The sequence below is a fragment of the Galeopterus variegatus genome, unplaced genomic scaffold (assembly GCF_000696425.1).
Source record: "Galeopterus variegatus unplaced genomic scaffold, G_variegatus-3.0.2 Scaffold6599, whole genome shotgun sequence".
NCBI classification, from domain to species: domain Eukaryota; kingdom Metazoa; phylum Chordata; class Mammalia; order Dermoptera; family Cynocephalidae; genus Galeopterus; species Galeopterus variegatus.
The window spans coordinates 46,928-68,650 of NW_007732710.1; the positions used below are offsets into that span (position 1 = coordinate 46,928).

The 21,723-nt window shown below is 48.0% G+C and overlaps 2 protein-coding genes and 1 pseudogene across 2 annotated transcripts; all 3 read left to right on the forward strand.

Annotated features, from left to right (window-relative positions):
* Positions 1–273: 273 nt before the first annotated feature.
* Positions 274–18,077, forward strand: ZGPAT (zinc finger, CCCH-type with G patch domain; the record flags this gene model as incomplete). The annotated part of the gene is made up of 6 exons (XM_008591054.1): positions 274–470; positions 15,616–15,749; positions 15,871–16,026; positions 16,865–16,984; positions 17,055–17,460; positions 17,665–18,077. Coding segments are annotated over 6 exons (1,152 nt in total), but the record flags the coding sequence as incomplete, so codon positions are not given.
* Positions 1,093–9,935, forward strand: LOC103606459 (annotated as a pseudogene).
* Positions 18,078–19,519: 1,442 nt separating the features above from the next.
* Positions 19,520–21,161, forward strand: LIME1 (Lck interacting transmembrane adaptor 1). The gene is made up of 5 exons (XM_008591048.1): positions 19,520–19,661; positions 19,851–19,908; positions 19,979–20,066; positions 20,185–20,558; positions 20,658–21,161. Exons 1-5 carry the CDS (start codon positions 19,564–19,566, stop codon positions 20,949–20,951), a joined length of 912 nt encoding a protein of 303 aa, XP_008589270.1. The 5' UTR covers positions 19,520–19,563; the 3' UTR covers positions 20,952–21,161.
* The last annotated feature ends 562 nt before the right edge of the window (positions 21,162–21,723 follow it).

Here is a 21,723-nt window from a genome sequence, read left to right on the forward strand (position 1 = left end):
CCTCATCCAAAGTTATGAAGATTTTCACCTGTTTTCTTCTACGAGGTCTCTATAGTTTTAGCTGTTAAATTTAACTCTTTGATCCATTTGAATTAATTTGTGTAATGATGTTAGGCAAGGGTCCAACTTCATTTTTCGCAGATGGATTTCTAGTTTTACGATCCCTTTCCCCAATGAATCATCTTGTCTCTGTTGTTGAAAATTAATTGACCATAAATGTGAGGGTTTATTTCTGAGTTTTCTGTTCTGTGCCATTGGTCTGTGTGTCTGTCTTGCGGGACCAAGGTGAACGCCCCCTACTACAGCTCGTGGGGCACGCTCGAGTACCACAACGCCATGGTGGTGGGCGCCGCCGAGGCGCAGGACGGGTCGGCGGGCGTCCGCGTGCTCTACCTGTACCCCACGCACAGGTCCCTGAAGCCCTGCCCGTTCTTCCTCGAGGGCAGGTGCCGCTTCAAGGAGAGCTGCAGGTAAGGCCGGGCTCGCTGCGGTGCTACTCGGGGTTTCTTGGGTGACTCAGCAAGTACGGAAAGACTTCTGCGGAAAAGACGCACCAAAGTGCAGCTTTTAAAATTCGCTTTTTTTTTTTTTTGCGGAAACTTGCGGACCTATTGAGGCCTGTCATCCGGCTTCGTCATTTACCAACACTCTGCCGAACTTATTCATCTCTCCTCATCCTACTTTCCCTCCCCCACTATCTTAAAGTAAATTCCAGAAATTACTGATGTTTTCCACTTATAAATACTTCAGGATGCTTCTCTAATCTAACTAATGCGGATGTTATTTAAAAAGTAACCTGCGTGTCATGACAGTCCATTGGTATTGGTGGGGGGATTGGTTCCCGGACCCCCGCAGATACCAAAATCTGCAGTGGCTCGCGTCCCTTACATATGTCTAACAAGTTCATTCATATTCAGATGTCCACAACTGCTGCCATGATGTCTTTTTTTCCTTAAGCGCATAACTTTATTTTTGCTCCTTTTGTCTCTGGTTTATTTCACTTCACATAATGTTTTAAGGGTTCATCTGTGTTTCAGCATGTATCATAATTTTGTTACTGTTTATGGCTGAGTAATATTACATTGTACGGCTATGCGTACATTGGGTTATCTGTTCATCTGGTGATGGACACTTGGATTGTTTCCACCTTTTGGCTGCTGTGAGTAATTCCGCCCTGAACATTGGCTGAGTCCTTGTTTTCAGTTCTTTTGGGTATATACCTAGGAGTAGAATTGCTAGGTCGCAGTTGCCAAACTGTTTTCCACAAGCGGCTGCACTGTTTTACATTGCCACCAGCAATGCGCAAGGGTTCCAATTTATCCACATCCTCACCAACACTTGTTATTTTCCATTTTTTTGATAATAGTCATCCCAATGAGTCTGTACTGTTAATTTCATTGTGGTTTTGATTTCCATTTTACTTTATTATTATTATTATTATTATTATTATTATTATTATTTTATCAGCACCACTTTTTGGCTGCTTAGCTCACTCTTAGTGAGCCCTACATTTTCTTGAAGAGTAATGATGTTGAGCATCTTTTTGTGGGCTTATTGGCCATTTGTATGTCTTTGGAGAAATAGCCTATTCAAATTGTTTGCCCATTTTTTTTTTTCCCTTTTTGTCTTTTTTCGTGACCGGTAACAGGATCGCAACCCTCGGTGTCGCGCCCGCACCGCGCTCAACCAGTGAGCGGACCGGTCTCTATATGGGATCCGAACCCTCGGCGGGAGCGCCACCGCGCTCCCAAGTGCCGGACTCTACCGAGTGCGCCACCAGGCCGGCCCCGTTTGCCCATTTTTGATTTGGGTTGTTTGTTTTTCGTTGTTGAGTTGTAGGGGTTATTTATGTATTCTGGATGTTAATCCTTTATGAGATATATGATTTGCAAATATTTTCTCACATTCTTTGGGTTGTCTTTTCATTCTCTGTATGGTGTCCTTTGATACACAAATGTTTTTAGTTTTGATGAAGTCCAACTTACCTATCGTTTCTTTTATCTGTGTTTTTGTTGTCAAATATGAGAAACCATTGCCTCATCCAAAGTTATGAAGATTTTCACCTGTTTTCTTCTACGAGGTCTCTATAGTTTTAGCTGTTAAATTTAACTCTTTGATCTATTTGAATTAATTTGTGTAATGATGTTAGGCAAGGGTCCAACTTCATTTTTCGCAGATGGATTTCTAGTTTTACGATCCCTTTCCCCAATGAATCATCTTGTCTCTGTTGTTGAAAATTAATTGACCATAAATGTGAGGGTTTATTTCTGAGTTTTCTGTTCTGTGCCATTGGTCTGTGTGTCTGTCTTTCTGCCAGTACCACAATGGCTGATTTTTTGTTTTTGTGCTGGCTGTCTAGTACAGCATCCCACTGTTTTCATTTCTGTAGCTTTGTAGTAAGTTTTGAAATCAGGAAGTAGTAGTTTTCCAACATTTCCTCCTCTTTTAAGATTGTTTTGGGTTTCAGGGTCCCTTGCAATTCCATGTGAATTTTAGGATCAGCTTGTCCATTTCTTCATAGAAGGCAGTTGGAATTATGATAGGGATTACACAGAATGTGTAGATCAGTTTGGGGCACACTGCCATCTCAACAATATTAAGTCTTCTATTTCATGAATGCAAATGTCTTTCCATTTATTTAGGTCTTCTTTGATTTCAACAATGGTTTGTAGTGTATAAGTCTTGTACATTCTTGGTTAAATTTATTCCAAAGTATTTTATACTTTTTGATGTTATTGTAAATGGAATTGTTTTTCTTAACTACATTTTCAGATTGATGGGTGCTAGTGTATGTTGTATGCTGATCTTATATCCTTTGTAGAATTTGTTTATTACCTATAGCAGGATTTTTTGTGGATTATTTAGGATTTTTTATATATATGATCATGTCATCTGCGAGAAGAGATAATTTTAGTTCTTTGTTTCTAATTTAGATGGCTTTTATTTCTTTTTCTTGCTTACCCTCACTAAAACTTCTAGTACAATGTTGAATAAAAGTGGCAAGAGCCGATATCTTATCTTGTTCCTGATCTGAGGGGGAACGCTTTCAGTCTTTCGACCATTGAGTATGATGTTACCTGTGGGTTTTTTGTAGATGCTCTTTATCAAGTTGAGGAGGTTCCTGTCTACTCCTAGTTTGTTGAGTATTTTTATCATGAAAGGGTGTTGGATTTTTTCAAATGCTTTTTTGCATTGGTTGAGATGATCATGTGTGTTTTTCTCTTCTCTCTGTTAATAGGGTGTATCACACTGATTGATTTTCCTATGTTGAACCACCCTTGCATTCCTGGTATAAATTACGTTTAGTCATGGTATATGCCTCAGTCCGTTTTCTGTTGCTGTAAGAGAGTACTTGAGACTGGGTGTTCTATAAAGAAAAGAGGTTTATTTGGCTCACAATTCTTGTGGCTGGAAAGTCAAAGATTGGGCAGCAGCATCTGGCAAGTACTTCAGCCTGCTTCAATAAGGGGAGCAGGTGTGTGCAAAGAGATCACATGGCAAGAGAGGAAGCAAGAGAGAGAAACCGAGGAGGCCAGACTCTTTTTAAAACAACCTGCTCTTGAGAGAACTAATCTATCCTGTGAGACCTAGAACTCACTCATACCTGTCAAGGGCATTAATCTATTCATGAGGGATCCACCTTCATGATCCAGACACCTCCCACAAGGCCTTATCTCCCAATACTGCCACATTGGGAATCAAATTTCTTTTTTTTTTTTGTCCTTTTTTGAGACCGGCCGCACCGCACTCAGCCAGTGAGCGCTGTGAACGCACCGGTCATCCCTATATAGGATCTGAACCCGCAGCGGGAGCGCTGCTGCGCTCCCAGTGCTGCACTCTCCCGAGTGCACCACGGGCTCGGCCCAGAATCAAATTTCAACAGGAGTTTTGGCGGGGACAAAATACATCCAAAGCATAGCAGTGTATGATCCTTATAATATGCTGCTGGATTTAGTTTGCTAGTATTTTGTTGAGAGTATTTGCATCTATAATCGTAAGGGATACTGGTCTGTAATTGTTTTGTTTTTCTTCCTTTGGATAGGTTTGTCTAACTTTGGTGTCAGGGTAATACTGGCTCGCAGAATGAGTTAGGAAGTGTTCTCTATTTTTTGGAAAGAATTTGAGAAGGATTGGTGTTAATTTTTCTTTAAAGTTTGATAGAATTCACCAGTGAAACCATCCGGTCCTGGACTTTTTTATTGTTGAAAGTTTTCTGATTACTGACTCAATTTCTTTATTTGTTTTAGGTCTTTTTAGATTTTCTGTTTCTTTTTGAGTCAGTTTTGGTAGTTTATTATCTAGGAATTTATCCATTCTGTGTAGGTCACCTAATTTGTTGGCATACTGTTGTTCATAGTATTCTCTTATAATCCTGCTTATTTCCATAGGGTCAGTAGTAATGTCTTCATTTTCTCTCCTGATTTTAGTAATTTCAGTCTTTTCTTTTTTCTTGGTCAGTCTAGCTAAAGGTTTGTCATTTTTGTTTTATCTTTTTTGTTATTGTTGATTCTCTATTGTTTTTTTATTCTCTGTTTCATTTCTTTCCAGTTTAACCTTTATTTCCTTCCTTATGCTAGCTTTGGGTTTAGTTTACTCTTTGTTTTCTAATTCCTAACTGTACAGTTAAGTTACTGACTTAAGAACTTTCTTTTTTTTAATGTAGGCATTATAGCTATAAATTTTCCTTCATAGCTGGCTGGTTAGCTCAGTTGGTTAGAGCATGGTGCTGACAACACCAAGGTCTGGGTTTGATCCCTGTACCAGCCAACAAAAAAGAAATAAAACTAAATTTTACAAAATAATAGATCTCCCTCCAAACACTGCTTTTACTGCATCCCATAAGTTTTGATGTTGTGTTTTCATTTTCATTGATCTCAAAGTATTTTCTAATCTCCGTCCTGATTGCTCTTTGACCCATTAGTTGTTTAAGATTGTGTTGCTTACTTTCTACATATTTGTAAATATTCCAGATTTCCTTTTATTATTGATTTCTAATTTCATTTCATTGTAGTTGGAAGTTTACTGGGACTTGTTTTTGTGGACCAACATATGATCTGTCCTGGAGAATGTTCCATGTGCACTTGAGAAGAGTGTATATTCTGATCTTGTTATGAGAACTTTTATAGATATCTAATTGGTTCATACTGTTGTTCAAATCCTCTATTTCCTTATTGATCTTTTATTTGGTTGGTCTATCCATTATTGAAAGTGTGGTACTGAAGTATCTGTTATCGTAGAACTGTCTATTTTATCCTTCAATTCTCTCAGTTTTTGCTTTATATATTTTTGGAGCTCTGTTTTAGGTGTAAGTTTATAATTGCTATATCTGCTTGATAGATTGACTCTTTGATCATTATATTATGTCCTTTTTGTCTTTTGTAACAGTTCTTAACTATTTTGTCTGATTTTAGTATAGCCATCCCAGATCTCTTTAGATCACTATGCATGGAATGTCTTTCCTTTTACTTTCAACTTATTGTCTTTGTATAAAATGAGTCTCTTATAGGTAGCATAGAGTTGGATATATATATTTTTTAATCCATTCTTCCAATCTCAGCCTTTTAATTGGAGAGTTTAGTCCATTTACAGCTAAAGTAATTACTGATAAGGATTTACTCTGTCATTTTACTATTTGTTTTCTATATGTCATATCTTTCTTATTTCTTATGTCCTCCATTAGTGCATTCTTTAATGTTTACTTTTTTTTTTTCCTTTTTGTCTTTTTTCATGACCGGTAACAGGATCGCAACCCTCGGTGTCATGCCCGTACTGCGACTGGCAACGGGATTGCAACCCTCGGTGTCGTGCCCGCACCTCGCTCAACCAGTGAGCGGACCGGTCTCTATATGGGATCCGAACCCTCAGCGGGAGCGCCGCCGCGCTCCCAAACGCCGCACTCTACCGAGTGTGCCACCGAGCCGGCCCCTAATGTTTACTTTTTCTAGTATGCATTTTGATTTCCTTCTCTTTTTCTTTTCTGTATATTTTTTAGTTATTTTCTTAATGGTTACCTTGGAGATATGATTAACATTTAAATTTATAACAATGTAGTTTGAATCAATACCAATTTAGCTTTAATAGTACACAAAACTCTTCTATGTAGCTCTTCCTCCTTATATTGTTACTGTTAAAAATTACATCTTTATACATTGTGCGTCCAGAATGATCATTGATTATGATCATTGCTTTTCTGCACTTTTCTTTTAAATCATACAGGAAAGAGAGATAAGTTATAAACCAAAAATATAATAATACTGGCTTTTATATTTACTTATGAACACTGGTTACCTTTACCAGTGCTCATATCACCACTTGAGCTACTGTCTAGTGTTCATTTGTTTCAACTTGCAGAACTCCCTTTAGCATTTCTTGTAGGGCAGGTCTACTACTTATGAACTCCCTTAGCTTTTGTTTATATGGGAATGTCTTGATTTTTCCATCATTTTTGAAGGATAGTCTTACCAGATATGGAATTCTTGGATGACAGGGTTTTTTTTTTCTTTCAGGACTGTACATATCTTCCCACTGCCTTCTGTCCTCAATAGTTTTTGATGAGAAATTGGCTGTTATCTTTTTTATTTTTATTTTTTCCTGGCTGCTGGCCTGTACCAGTATCGAAACCTGGGCTTTGGTGTTATCAGCACCATTGGCTGTTAATCTTACTGAAGATCCTTTGTACATGACAAGTTACTTCTCTCTTGCTACTTTAAAGATTCTCTGTCTCTGGGTTTCAGTAGTTCGAATATAATGTGTTTCAGTGTGGATCTCTCTGAATTTATGTGACTTGGAATTTATTGACTTCTTGGATGTGCAGATTAATGTCTTTTATCAAATTTTGAAAACTTCAAAGGCCGCAGCAGACATGGAGGCCTAGCACCTGGGTGGCATGTGGCCCCCAGAGTCCGTCCTCCCCATTAAGCAATGAGCAGCCAAAGGGAAGGGACAGCCAGACAGGCAGGAAGCTGCAGCTTGAAAGGGCAGCCTGCATTAGGTCTCTCCTCCCTCCATCATAGGGCCTTCAAGTGCACCTCTCTCGCAACCCACACCCACCTTGCCTCCACCCACTGCCACGTACTGCTGCCTGGTTAAAGTGCTGCTTCTATCCCAGGCCTGCCCACCACCCTGGGCTAGGTGACCACCAACTCAGCCATGCTGTTGGGCTGGACCCACAGGCAGACTGAGGCCAGCACCCCACAGCTGGGGCTTGTGCCACCTGCCAGTACCACTACAGCAAGGCTGTAGCCAACCACGAGGACAACCCCAACTTCTTCAAGGTGGTGGAGGGCTTCTTTGACTGCAGTACCAGCATCATGGAGGACAAGTTGGTGGAGGACCTAAAGACCCAAGAGAGTGAGGAGCCAAAGCAGAATTGAGTGCGCAGCATCCGGTGTGACAACAGCTCCTGGGAGGTCATTGAGGGCTACCAGGCCCAGTACAGCCAGCACTCCAGGCCCTGCAAGGGAGGTGTCCATTACAGCACCGATGTGAGTGTAGATGAAGTAAAAGCTTTGGCTTCTCTGATGACATGTAAGTGTGCAGTGGTTGTTGTGCCATTTGGGAGTGCTAAAGCCACTGTTAGATCAATCCCAAAACTATACTGATAGCAAATTGGAAAGGATCACCAGGAGGTTCACCATGGAACTAACATAAGAAGGGTTTTATTGGTCCAGACATTGATGTGTCTGCCGCGGATATGCGCACAGGCCAGTGAGAGATGTCCTGGATCACTGACACCTATGCCAGCACCAAAGGGCACTATGATATTAATGAACATGCCTGCATTACTGGCTAACCCATCAGTCAAGGAGGCATCTATGGACACATCTCTGCTACTGGCTGTGTGGAATAGAAAACTTCATCAATGAAACTTTTTACATAAGCATTTTAGTAGTGACACTGGGGTTTGGAGGGAAAACATTTGCTGTTCAGGAGTTTGGTGATGTAGTCCTGCACTCCATGAGATATTTACATCATTTTGGTGCTAAATGTGTTGGTGTTGCTGAATCTGATGGGAACATACGGAATCTAGATGGTATCGACCCAAAGGAACTATATGACTTCAAATTGCAACATGTATCAATTTTAGGCTACCCCAAGGCAAGGATCTATGAAGGAAGCATCTTGAAGGCCGACTGTGATATACTGATCCCTGCTGCCAGCGAGAAGCAGTTGACCAAATCCAGTGCACCCAGAATCAAAGCCAGGATCATTGCTGAAGGTGCCAGGGGCCAACAACTCCAGAAACTGGTAAGATTTTCCTGGAAAGGAACATGTGGTTGTTCCAGATCTCTACTTGAATGCCGGAGGAGTGACAGTGGCTTACGTTGAGTAGCTAAAGAATCTAAATCATGTCAGCTACAGCCGTTTGACCTTCAGATGTGAAAGGGATTCTAACTACCACTTGCCCACGTCTGTTCAAGAGAGTTTAGAAAGAGAATTTGGAAACTGCAGTGGAACTGCGTCCATTGTACACACAGCAGAGTTCCAGGACAGGATGTCGGGTGCATCTGAGAAAGACATTGTGCACTCTGGCTTAGCTTACATGATAGAGCATTCCGCTGGGCAAACTATGCATGCAGCCATGAAGTATAACCCGGGATTGGACCTGAGAGCAGCTGCCTATGTCAGTGCCATCAAGAAAGTTTTCAAAGCATACGATGAAGCCAGCGTGACCTTCACGTAGATGGATCTTGACTTCCTCACTACTCTCTTCACCTGTAACTTCTGCAGGCCTGTCACAAGTTTACATGTAACCAAAGAACTCTCTCTCATGCCTCATTACATACAGACACTATTCTCAACAAGTCAGTCCATATCCACCCCATAAGAAAGAAATTAAGGTTAGAGGATCAGGTATGAGCTGATGAGTGTGAAAGTAGAAATCACCTAGGCCAGAGAGCCACTTGGGTATTTTGCCTTTAAATGAAAAGGCTCTTCCCAGATTAAGGTTAGAGGATCAGGTATGAGCTGATGAGTGTGAAAGTAAAAATCACCTAGGCCAGAGAGCCACTTGGGTATTTTGCCTTTAAATGAAAAGGCTCTTCCCAGCAGTCAGTGCTGTTGCGAGGGAAGGCTCAGTCAGGAGCAGCAGTTACTTGCTTCTTTTGCTCTGGACAAGTCTGGGACATGCTGTGACTTTGACACATTTATATAGTAGATGTGTGGCATTTTCAAAAGGTGGCATGATCCACAAATGAGTTATTGGTATTTTACAACAGCAAAATAACTACATTTTACAGATTGCAAATAAAAATAAAAGCTGTTTGTCTTTATGCATTTTATTCTTTTGGGGTAAAATAAGTACATGCTGCTGTAATAAAATTGCCTTTAATCACTTAATAAGCCTGACCTTGATTCAAGCAGTGAATGCCTATAAACATGATGAAACAAGTTGTATTTTTATAACATAATATAGTATCATTTATAGCTTATCAGTCATGTATTGTTCAGCAAAATTAAAAAGCCTGGTGGAGAATTAAGTTATATTCAGACCTGCAAATCATGGAGGCTATTTTTGTTAAGACTGTGTGGATTTTGCTAACTGAAATTATGACACACAACCTAAAGAATGCAGTATCCTCCTTATGTTAATTGTTCTTCTCTTTTGAATACCTATTGTGTTGACTAATTGAACAATAATTCAAGTAAAGTGTCCCAGAAAGAAGCCCCTTGGGTTCCCTGTTTGGAGTCTGGCTGACTCTTGAGTATTGCCAATGGCCCAGACCTGACCTGACTCCTCTCCTCTCAGAGGCTTTACGTCCAGCACCCAGCTAACAGTAGGCTGGAAAAAACTGTGGGTTGACTGTTTTGTTTGGGAGTTATTTGGCCAGGCCCTTTTGAACAATAGTGTCCCAATGAAGTACTAGGTATTATTTATGTAAGAATGAAGAATGGGTTTTTTTTGGTTTTTGTTTTTTAAACAGTAACCTTTCAGAAATTTCTGACTACTTTGTAACTGCATAACTTGGCCTGGTGATAAAAGCAGTTATTAAAAGTCTACTTTTCAAAAAAAACAACACATTCGCAAAGTTTCCACCATCATTCTTTATATCTTCAAATACGATTTCTGTCCCTTTCTCTTTGTCCTCTACTTCTGGAACTCTCGCTGTGCATGCTACTAGTGTGCCTGCTGGTGTACCACAGGTCCTGCAAGCTCGCTGTATTGTTTCTCATTCTTTTCTGTTTTTCATTTGGATTAATTCATTTGACCTGTGTTCAAGTTCACTGTTTCTTCTGCATGCTCAGTCTGCTGTTGCACCCCTCTGATGAGTTTTTTCACTTCAGTTATTATACTGTTTAGGTTCAGAATTTCTATTTGGTTCATTTTTATAATATGTATTACTTCATAAATATTCTGTGTTCGTTTAGACATTGTTCTTCTGTTTTCCTGTAGTTCGTTATCCATGGCTTCCTTTAGTTTTCTGAGTATGCTTAAGACAGTTAATTTATTTTTTTTTGTTTGTCTGTTTGTTTTGTCCTTTTTGAGACCGGCCACACCGCGCTCAGCCAGTGAGCGCTGTGAGCGCACCGGTCATCCCTATATAGGATCCGAACCCACGGCGGGAGCGCCACTGCACTCCCAGCGCTGCACTCTCCCGAGTGTGCCGATCCCTATATAGGGATGGCCAGTTAGCTCACTTCAGAGAGTGTAGTGCTAATAACACCAAGTCAAGGGTTAAGATCCCCTTACCGGTCATCTTTTAAATAAATGAATGAATGAATCAATCAATCAATCAAACAAACATCTGATTGTTAGATTCCCTAGTTATGAAGAAGTTGATTATGATAGCTTTTGACAGATTAATTGTTGCTTCAGTGGAGAGACAGATCCTTGGAGACTCTCCACCATTTTAGTGATGTCTATCTCTGTTGTTGAGTTTTTAACTGTGCTTTTTTTTTTGTCTTTTGTCTTTTTTCCGTGTCCGGCAACGGATCGCAACCCTCAGTGTTGCCCCCGTACCGGACCGGGGACCGGCAACGGGATCGCAAGCCTCGGTGTTGCTCCCGCGCCTCGCTCAGCCAGTGAGCGGGAGCCGGTCTGTATGTGGGATCCGAACCCTCGGGCGGGAGCGCCGCCACGCTTCCCAAGCGGCGCACTATCCAGTGCGCCACCGGGCCGGCCCTAACTGTGCTTTTTAATCTTAGTTTCTTAGTGGTTGCTCTGGGGGTTGCAGTATGTGTCTTTAGCTTATCACAATGTACATCAGATTAATAAGACTGACTTAATTCTTTATGGCAGTTTTTCTTTGACATTTCTCCATTTCTCCCTCCTCCTTTGTGCTTTACTGTCATACATGTTACATCCGTGTATGTTATAAAGTCAACTGTTCAATTTTGTAATTAATGCTTCAAACATATTTCTTAAAGTAAAAAAGAAGAGACACACACACACATGCGTCTTTTGTATCACCCATGTGTTTGCTGTGGCTGGTGTTTGCTCTTCTCCCCTGTGCACTCGAGGCACTGTCTGGTGGGATCCATCTCCTTTGAGGGGCTTCCTGCACAGCTTCTTATGGGGCAGGGCTGGGGCAGCAAGTCCAGTGTGTGCTTGTCTTGGAATGTCTTCATTTCATCTTCATATCTGAAGGATAGTTTTATTGATATAGAATTCTTGATTGACAGTTGTTTTTTTTTTTTCAGCAATTCAAAATGTCACCACACTGCCTTCTGGGCTCCTTTGTTTCCCTTGAGAAATCGTGTGTCAATCAAATTGTCATTCCTTTGTCTTTTTTTTTTTTTTTTAAACTGACCGGCAACGGGGTCGCAACCCTCGGTGTTGCACCCGCACCGTGCTCAGCCAGTGAGCGGGAACCGGTCTCCACATGGGATCCGAACCCTCGGCCGGAGCGCCGCTGCACTCCCAAGCGGCGCACTCTCCAGTGCCCCACCGGGCTGGCCCAAATTGTCATTCCTTTGTCTTTTTTTTTTTTTTAAACTGACCGGCAACGGGGTCGCAACCCTCGGTGTTGCACCCGCACCGTGCTCAGCCAGTGAGCGGGAACCGGTCTCCACATGGGATCCGAACCCTCGGCCGGAGCGCCGCTGCACTCCCAAGCGGCGCACTCTCCAGTGCACCACCGGGCTGGCCCAAATTGTCATTCCTTTGAAATAAAGTTTTTTTTTTTTTTTTCTTGCTGATTTCAAAATGTTCTCTTTGTCTTTGGCCTTTAGTAGTTTGTGATGTATCTCCCTGTGGATCTCTTTGCATGTATCCTGTTTGGGCTTCAGTAAGCTTCTTGGATCTGTAGATTAATGTTTTGTTTTACCAAATTTGGAGTTTTCACCCATTATTTGATCAAAATTTTTTTCTGTTTCTCTCTCATCTCCTTTTGGGTCTCCCACTGCATTATTGGTGTGCTTGATGTTGTCATGTAGGTCTCTGAGGCTCTTCTTCCCCCACCCCCCCAGTCTTTTTTCTCTTTATTCTTCAGATTAGGTAATTCCTGTTGATTTTTTTCCTCCATCATCTCAAATCTGCTGAGTTCATGTAGTGATTTTTAAAAAAAAAAAAACATACACTTTATTTTAGAGCAGTTTTTGGTTCTCGGCAAAATTAAGTGGAAGGTACAGAGATTTTCCGTATACCCCTGGCCTTACACATGCACAGCCAACCCCCCAATGCTATCACTGTTTTGCACTGGAGGGCACATTTGTTACAATTGATGAACCTACATTGACACGTCATTGTCACCCAGAGTCCATAGCTGACTTTAGAGTTCGCTGTTGGTGTCATGTATGGGATGGGTTTTGATGAGCGTATGAGGACATGTATCCTCTATCGCAGTACCATGCAGAGCACCTTCACCTCCTAAAACTCCTCTGTGCTCCACCTGCTCATCTCCCCCTCCCTCTTACATCTAGTGAATTTCCTTTCACTGATGGCACTTTTCAACTCTGGAATTTCCAGTTGATTCCTTTTATATAATTTCCACCTCTTTTTAAGATTTCCTGTTTCTCAAGCCATTATTGTATTTTTGTGTAATTCTTTGAACACACTTATAGTAGTTGCTTTGAAGTCTTTACTAAATTCAACATCTGGCCCATTCAGAGTTAGATTCTATCAGCTGCTTTTCTCCATAAATGTGGATCACACTTTATCCTGTTTGTTTGCCTGTCTTATAATACTTGTTGAAAACTAGACGTTTCAGATGATATATTGTATATCTGGATTCTGAATTGTTTTCTTCTGTTTTTTTGTTTTATTTTAACTAAGTTTTCTGGACTTAAACTGCAAAATCTTTCTCCCCCCACAGTGTGCAGCTTCTGTTATCTCTGCTCAGATTTTTAAATTCATTTTTATTTTTTAGCCTGGCTTCCTCATGGTTGCTTCTGTGTCTGCATAGCTTAGTGGTCAGCCAGTGATTTAGGCTAAGGACGTGCTCAAATACTTCTAGCCGAGAAGGCCCTCCCCACCATTGGCCAGTTGAGCTGAATGACTTAGAGAGCACATTCCAAGCCCAGCAGTCCCACTCTCTGCCTTCACTTTCCCTTGTAATCTCTTGGAGCTCTGAACACATGCATCAGTTTCCTATGGAGCCAGAGATGGGAGTGAGCTGAGCCCTTCCATGGCTCACTCATTCTCCAGGCGTCCCTATTAAATATCTGCTGTCCCATGCTTACCCACCCCACTGGGATCTAACCTGAGATGATCAGAGTTGTCAGTTTTCTCCATCAGTTTTTATGTAGTTCACCACTTTTAGCTACAAGGCTCTGGGTTTTGCCCTCTACCCTAGTCCACCCTCTCTGCTGCTGGTTTTTACAGCAGCCTTGAGCTAGGAAAGCTCTCGTGCTCCCTGACCAGGGGTGGGGCAGGGCATCTCCTAGTGAGAAGGCTATAGACTTCCCACTGTTCTGGTCCAAAGCTGAGCAGTTGTCAAGAATAACTCTTCTCAAGTGTGTTGTCTGCTTTGGTCAGTTTCCAGAACTCTGAATTGGCAAGTTTTGACAGTTCTGTCCAGTTTTAGAGTTGTTTTCCTGTGGGGATGATTCAACCACCTCTACCTAGCCAGAGCTAGATTAGAACTCAGAACCTTCTTTATAGTTCTGAATTGCCATTTTCAGGTTTAAGTCTTCACATTCTGGAATGTATTTCTGTAAATGTAGGCCATTGAGTTGGGGTGTTTATATGAAAGCCCCCTTTTTTCTTACAAAGCCTGCAGTTCCTCCCCCGGCTCACCTGCGAGGCTTCCTCTGTCGTTTGTGCGGGGAGCTCTTCCTACCTGCTCTCCTTTTTTCCGTGGGTCGGTGTGCCCATTCTCTTAGTTTTACATTCATTTTATGGATATGCCATTAATTTAACTACTCTCCATGATTGGAAACTTATGTTATCAAGTTTCTCATATTTTGTTAACATCCTGTGGCTAAATCTTGGCCTATGTTATTACTTCTTCAAGATCACGTCCTAGAAGCACTTGCTTCTGTTACGGTTTCAGATGTTGAAGATTCCTCCAGAAAGGTTTGATTATTTGATGCGCCGTGTGTGTTGCAGGGGTGTTTAATTGAATTCACATGTGGGTTTGGGCCTCCCCTTTTGGAACACATTCTTTTCATCCTCAATAGAATGGAACTGTCCAGCCACAGTCTCCGCTGCAGTGCACTTGGGGCACTGGCAGTCACTGGCAGCACCTGTGTGCCTTCTGGAACCCTGGCCTGGGGAGGCTCCTGAGGCCGTCTTTGCCTGCCAAGGGAGATTACCAAAACTCCTGCCTAGGAGAAAAGCCCCGGCTCCATGTCGTGGAGTGAATGCCAGTCCTCAGTCGTTCTTGTGGTTTAAAACCATTTCCTTTTTAAAATGATGGCACAGGAGCAGTAGGGGTGGTTAGTCTCTTCATGTCTTTATTTGGCAAAGTTAAAGGTCGCAGTCCGACGTCTATCCCCACATTTCCTCTTCATTCTCTCTCTCTGTCTCAGTTTTGGTTTTAATTTTACTGGTTCACTGATATCTGAAAGTCAAGGCACCACTGTTACGGCTGTGCTCTCCTAGTTGGTGTGGGGAGGACTGTCCTGTGAGCACACACACACCCCAGCACATCTGCCTTTATTGCCTGTTGTGTCTGGGGCTTGGTGTCTGGTGGAGAAGTGGTGGGGAGCTGTGATTACAAGGTCGCCTGCCATGTTGTTACTGCAGCCCAGAAAGTAGTGAGCAACAGGAGACGTCTTCTCATAGTAACCAAGCCCATCCTGAGAGAGAATAAGTGTGTGTGTGTGTGTGTGTGTGTGTGTGTGGTGTGTATGCATGTATGTGTGCATGTTTGTGTGTGTGGTGTGTGTGCATGTGCCATATGTGTGTGTGCATATGTGTTTAGTGTCTATGTGAGTATGTGTGTGTCAGAATATGTGTGTATCGTGTGTATGCATGTATGTGTGCATGTTTGTGTGTGTGGTGTGTGTGCATATGTGTTTAGTGTCTATGTGAGTATGTGTGTGTCAGAATATGTGTGTATCTGTTGTGAGAGAGAGAGAAAGAGACAGTGTGTATGTGTACATGCTTGTGTGTGTCCATTTCCCTGCTGTTCTTTCAGGGCAGTGCCTGGGCAGGTGGGCTCAGTGCTCCTGGGTTTACTTGCCCCTGGTGGGCCATGTCTGAGCCTCTGTCCCCTGTGGCCCTCTCTGCAGGTTCTCCCATGGGCAGGTGGTCTCTGTGGATGAGCTACGCCCCTTCCAAGACCCAGACCTGAGCTCCCTGCAGGCTGGTTCTGCATGTCTGGCCAAGCATCAGGATGGCCTCTGGCACCCAGCGCGGATCACTGGTGAGGCTGGCCGTGGAGGCCTCCCTGGTGGATTTTACTGAACCACAGGGCCCTTCCTGACTGGTGGCACCTCCCCATCCAGGCTGCTGACCTGAAGCCCGTCTCTGTCCTCCCCTCCCAGATGTGGACAGCGGCTACTACACAGTCAAGTTTGACTCACTGCTGCTGAAGGAGGCCGTGGTAGAGGGGGACAGCATCCTGCCACCCCTGCGTACAGAGGCTGCAGAGTCCTCCGACTCAGACAGTAGTGATACGGGTGATGCCAGCTATGCCCGAGGTACGGCAGCAGTTCACAGGAAGTCGGGGCAGTCACTGTCAGGCTCCCAACTGGCCAGACGGTGGAGAGCAAATGACTGCAGCAAGGTGGCTGTGCCCAGGGGGAAGGGGGTGACGAGACAGCCTGTGCAGGGCCTGGGGTAGGTCCAAGACCCAGAGAAGCAGGGACCTGGCCTTTGTTTTCAAGGAGTATGTGCACAACAGTGACAGTCTCACTGATGTGAGGCCATGGCTGTCCATGGTGGGGAGGAGCCACTGATGTCACAGCTGCCCGGGAAGTCACAGGAAGTATCCAGCTGACTGGGTGTGGCATGCAGAAAGGGGCCGCTCCTTCAAATGGCCTCTCAGACTTGGGGTCTGGGTGCCTTGGTGGATAGGGGTGGAAGGGATTCTGGCAGCAGAGAGTGTGTCCAGACAGCCAGGGCAGAAGTTTTAGGAAGGGGAACTGGGGGCAGTGGTCAGCTCTTCAGAGGGTCTGTCAGGATGAAGATGGAGAGGTATCCCTAGGGATCTGTTGCGCGAGTTGGTGGTTTCTGAAGCCCCGTGTCCATGGTGATGGGGGGGATGAGCCAAGGGAGTAAAGTTGGCAATACAGCCTGATGAAAATGGAGAGGAGAGAGGCAGGGGCTGTGGAGAAGGGGCCATGCAGTGGCCAGGTCGCCACCCCGAGGTGTGAGAGGGCTGGAGCCGACTGCCCATTGCCATGTGCCCACAATAGACCTGGGCGGCCAGGAGAGAACCCAGGGTGTGGGGAGTTGGGGCCCTGCCCAGGAGCTGAGCGCAGGGCGCTGCATGGAGTCCTCTGGTCTGGCCAAGTCACTGTCCTCTCTCTCTCGCAGTGGTGGAATCAGGCACTGTGGACACCAATACCTGCAGCTCTGCCTTTGCTGGCTGGGAGGTTCACACTCGGGGCATCGGCTCCAGACTCCTCGCCAAGATGGGCTATGAGTTTGGCAAGGGTGAGTGCATGTGCCCAGAGAGGAGAGGGGCCATCCAGCAGCAGCAGTGCCAACCCTGTGTGTTCCGTAGGTCTGGGCCGGCATGCAGAAGGCCGAGTGGAGCCCATTCATGCCGTGGTGCTGCCACGAGGAAAGTCACTGGACCAGTGCGCGGAGATTCTGCAGAAGAGAGCCAGGAGCAGCAAGGCTGGCGCCAGCAGGACCCCAAAGTGCTTGGGAAAAGGGCACAGGCCTGGGGGCCGCCCACCCTCTAAAAACGTGTTTGACTTCCTGAATGAGAAGCTGCAAGGCCAGGCTCCTGGGGCCCTGGAGGCTGGGGTGGCCGCCCCAGGGAGGAGGGGCAAGGACATGTACCATGCCAGCAAGAGTGCCAAGCGGGCCCTGAGCCTGCAGCTCCTTCAGACCGGGCAGAAAATCGAGCAGACCCAGCGGGACATCCGCAACATCCAGGAGGCCCTTGCCCGCAACGCCGGCCGGTAAGTGTGGGGCCTAACTCAGGACATAGGGTGGCCTGGGGTGACCATGCCCACAGGGCGCATGCGGGAGGTCACCTGACCCGAGAGTGGTGGGCTAAGTCTAAGGAGGATCTAGACGTTGGAGGATGGGCAGTGGCCACAGCAGCCTGGGGGCTTGGTGGCAGTGGCCCAGAAGCCCACACTGACTGGCAGACCCCTCCCTAGGCACAGTGTGGCAGCAGCTCAGCTGGAGGAGAAGCTGGCGGGAGCCCAGCGGCAGCTGGGGCAGCTCCAGGCTCAGGAGGCAGGCCTGCAGCAGGAGCAAAGGAAGGCGGACACTCACAAGAAGATGACTGAATTCTAGAGTCCCCATGCACACCATGGATGGGGCCCTGGGACCCCAGCTGCCCTTGGCAAGACCAGCTGCTGCCCTGAACCTAGGACGCCACCTAAAGAGGGGCCAGCCACTCCCAGGCTAGCCCCCTCAGCCTTTGTGCTGGCCTGGGGCATGTGCACACAGCTGAGTGGACATGGGGCTGCAGGGTCACTTCCGGACACTTTCTTACCACCAAGTCCACTTGCCCGTGTCTGAGGCATCTCCTCAGCAAGGACATTAAAATGATTTCGTCGCAGTGTCATTCCATGGAGACTTGGCTGGCTGCGGGGTCTCTGGGTAGAGCGGGTTTGCGGCTGTGGCAATAGATGGGCCTTGCTGGATGGGGCCTGTGTGAGGCCACTGCTCCTTCCCAGTGCCGGAGGGCACAGGAGGATCAGCATTCTCCCTTCTCTCCCTCCTGATGGGCTGGTCAGAGCTCAGTGTGCCCTCATGTTGCCTGACACCCACAAATGGGCGGAGCTCGGTGCTGCTTAGGTGGCTCAAACTGTGGTGGGAGGAGCCCTTGTTAGTGAGGCAGGCGGACCTGGCTGGGTGAATCTGGGGGTTCGGCGCCGGTCCTTGGCAGCCGCTGACTATCCAGTTTGCCTGCTCGGCTGGCCTCATCGTATGCGTCCTTCTCGTGTGTGGAGGGCACAAGTTGGGTGCTCATAACGGTCTCGTCTAGACCTCGGGCGGGGCTGCAGTCGGTGGGTGAGGCTTCGCTGGTGGCTGCCGTGGCAGCGGTTGCTGGGGAGGTGCTCCCAGACGCGGGGGCAGGAAGTGAGGTGGGGAGCTCTTCTGAGAACTGCACAGACACCTTCCTGGCCTGCGCCAGACAGGGCTGAAGAGGAGCCCTTGGCTCTTGGCCTCGGTAAGTGCCTCTTCGGTCTCTGCCTGGGCAGTGCCCCAAACCCCTTGGTGCCCTCCTGGAGGCAGTGGAGGGCTGGGGTCTCAGGCCTAATCCCTGCTGGGTCAGGCCATTGGAACCTGGCTGTGGCGGAGTTAGCCTGGGCTCTCTTGTGAGAAGCACTCTTCCTGGATCTGGGCAGACTGGCCCCGACCTCCAGGAGACCACCCCCTAACTCCTGCCTCCTGCCATACTATGCCGATTGTGGGCCCCCACCCCCAGCAGCTCTGCTAAGACCTCAGGAAGGGGACAACTCCTATGGCAGGGACAGTCAGGAGGGAGGGGAGAAGTGGGGGAGTCAGTGCCCAAAACAGGGCCCTTCTGCGTGCTGACCCTGCCCTTCCAGCTCCTCAGGGGGGTGGACTCTATAGTGAGTAGCCTGGGGGCATTACCTGGGAAAAAGGGGCCACACCCTGAACAGGGGTGGCTTCTGGTGAGGTCCGTGGCCTGTTCACAGGCCCAGCGGTTTCCCTGGGTTTTGGGTTTGGGCTGCAGTGACCACAGTGGGACCTCAGCCAGGCAGTGCTGCCCGGCCCCTCCTCACTGGCCACGCTTGGCCATTACCACAGTCACCCTCGCTGACTTGGATGGGGCCAGGCAGAGCACACCTCCACCACACTTGCCTCACCAGGAGCCCTAGCCAGGGGCAGGAAGGTGGGCTCCTCTGTGGGAGTGAGGGCTGGGGTGCCTTGGGGTTTCCTGTGTGCTGAGTCAGAGCCAGAGGGGAGGAGCCCTCCAACAGGGTGAGGTGTGAAAGTCAGACTGCCAGGTGGGTACCTGATCCCCTCAGCCAGACCCCAGTGCCCCTCCCTCTTCTGCCCCCAGGCCCTGGCTGCACAGGATGGGGCCACACGTACCCTTGGCCCCTCCTGCTCTTTGGGTCCTAGGGTTCTTCACCCTGCTCCTCTGGCTGTGGGCGCTGTGCACAGCTTGCCACAGGTACGTCCATCCCAGCCATTGCGGGGCCTGGCTCAGGGCCCTCGCTCCACTGCCCAGAGTGGGGAGGGGCTCCAGGCAGGTGCATGCCCCTGGCTCTGCAAGTGCTTCTGCACTGGGCCTTGGACCAGGAGCTAATTGCCCCTGCTCCCCAGCTCTGCCCCCCTGCCCTGATGACACTCTTGCCCCCAGGAAGCGGGAGCAGAGGCAGTGGACCAGGCCACAGGGCAGTGAGAGGGATGCACAAGTGGTGAGTGCCAGGCTGTCCTCGGGGCCTGGGCGGGGCTGGCAAGGGACCGACCAGCCTTCCTTGCCCCCAGTCACCGCTGAGACAGACCTACCTATGCTCCCTCAGCAAGTCAGACACCAGACTGCACGAGCTGCACCGGGGCCCACGCAGCTGCAGAGGTGAGCAGAGCAGGGGAGGGTGGGGCGGGGAGGCGGGGCTTGCTGTCCGGCACCCCAGCCCTCGTGGCCAGACCTGCTCCCGGCTCCTGAGTCACTTCTGCCCTGACCCTGCCCCCAGCCCCGCGGCCTGCCAGCATGGATCTCCTGCACCCACACTGGCTGGAGGTGTCCAGGGACATGACCGTCACACAGGCGGGACCCTCCGCCTTCCCACAGCAGGAGCTGCCCTGGGCCCCACCTGCTGCCACTGCCACCACGCCCTCCGTTGGCCCCGAGGCCACCTATTCCAACGTGGGGCTGGCTACAATCCCCAGGGCCAGCCTGGCAGCCAGCCCTGTGGTGTGGGCAGGGGGTTGGCTGACCAGCGGCTGTGCTGGGCCTGGGGCCAGACCTGTAGTGGCTGAGTATGCCTGCATCCAGAAGCTCAAGGGGACAGATCGGTGCCCCCAAGAACCACACCAGGGAAAGACTGAGATGATGCCAGCTGCTCAGGTAAACTGGACTAGGGTAGGACATGGCATGTGGGGCTTGGCAGATCTTTGACAGGTTGGATGGTGCTGACCCCTCCCTGGGTGGTCTTTCTCTCTCCAGGTAGACATCTTGTACTCCAGGGTCTGCAAACCTAAAAGGAGGAACCCAGAACTCACCACGGACCAGCCGGATCCCAGTGGCAGGGGAGCAGTTCTGGCCCCAGAGAGTCCCTTGGCCTATGAGGCCCTCCCACTCAGGGGCCTGGGCATGGACAGCGGCCCCCTGGAAAATGTGTATGAGAGCATCCGGGAGATGGGGTTTTCTGAGAGCCGGGAGCCTCCCAGCTCTGTTAGTATGAGCGGACATATTCAGGGCATCAAGCCCCCCCATCGCCTTCCACCTGTCTCCACCTAGGGATGGGTTGGAGACCCTTCCCTGCTCTGAACACTCAAGTACAAATGTTCCTTTCTCCGGAGTAAGGCCCACCCTCTCCGCACCGCTGACAGCATAGATCCCAGATCCTAGGACTGCCAGTCTATGAGGTCCTGGCAACAGCAGTGGCCAACCTCTCCGGGTTCTAGAGAAGGCCCGCGTCTAAATAAATCCCCATGGCAGGAAGATGAACACGTCTACCCTTCTTGAAAGCTAGGGGGGTTGGAGTCGGGGTGGAGGGTTGTCTAGAAGGATCAGAGAGACCCCCTTTTGGCCTTGGGAGCGGGCCTGGGCCCTGTCACGTGAGGCCATGCCCCAGCCGGGGCTGGTGGGGCCATGAACTCAGTGATGGGGAGGGCGGAAGGCAGCGCTTACGGTGTTGGTGTCCAGGCCGAGCCGATCGCGGCAGGCAGTGCAGCCGGCCGGCGGGGTGGCCGCCACGGGGTGGGACTTGGACCCTGAACTCCACGGGAGGGCTCCACCACCCAGCTCCTGCGTGTTACGTAAGAAGTGGAGAGGTGGGTCTTCGTGCGTGAAAGAGTAACATGCTGCTGGGAGACGGGCCAAAGAGCGCGGCCCCGTCCCAGGTTCCGGCAGCCCCGCCAGCACGCCCGGAGGGAAGCCGGCCCTCCGGGGGCAGGAACACGCGGGCGACCGAGGCTGGGCGGGGGCGAGGGGCAGTCAGCGAGCGGTGGCACCGGGGCTGGGCCGGCTCCGCCCCCTCGCTTCCCCTGGCCGCGCGGGAGCGGTCCTG

Coding starts and splice junctions, on each gene's coding strand:
- LIME1 (XM_008591048.1), top strand. CDS start 19,564: ATGGGGCCACACGTACCCTTGGCCCCTCCTGCTCTTTGGGTCCTAGGG. Junction 19,662..19,850: donor CTGTGCACAGCTTGCCACAG/GTACGTCCATCC, acceptor TCTTGCCCCCAG/GAAGCGGGAGCAGAGGCAGT. Junction 20,559..20,657: donor AGATGATGCCAGCTGCTCAG/GTAAACTGGACT, acceptor TTCTCTCTCCAG/GTAGACATCTTGTACTCCAG.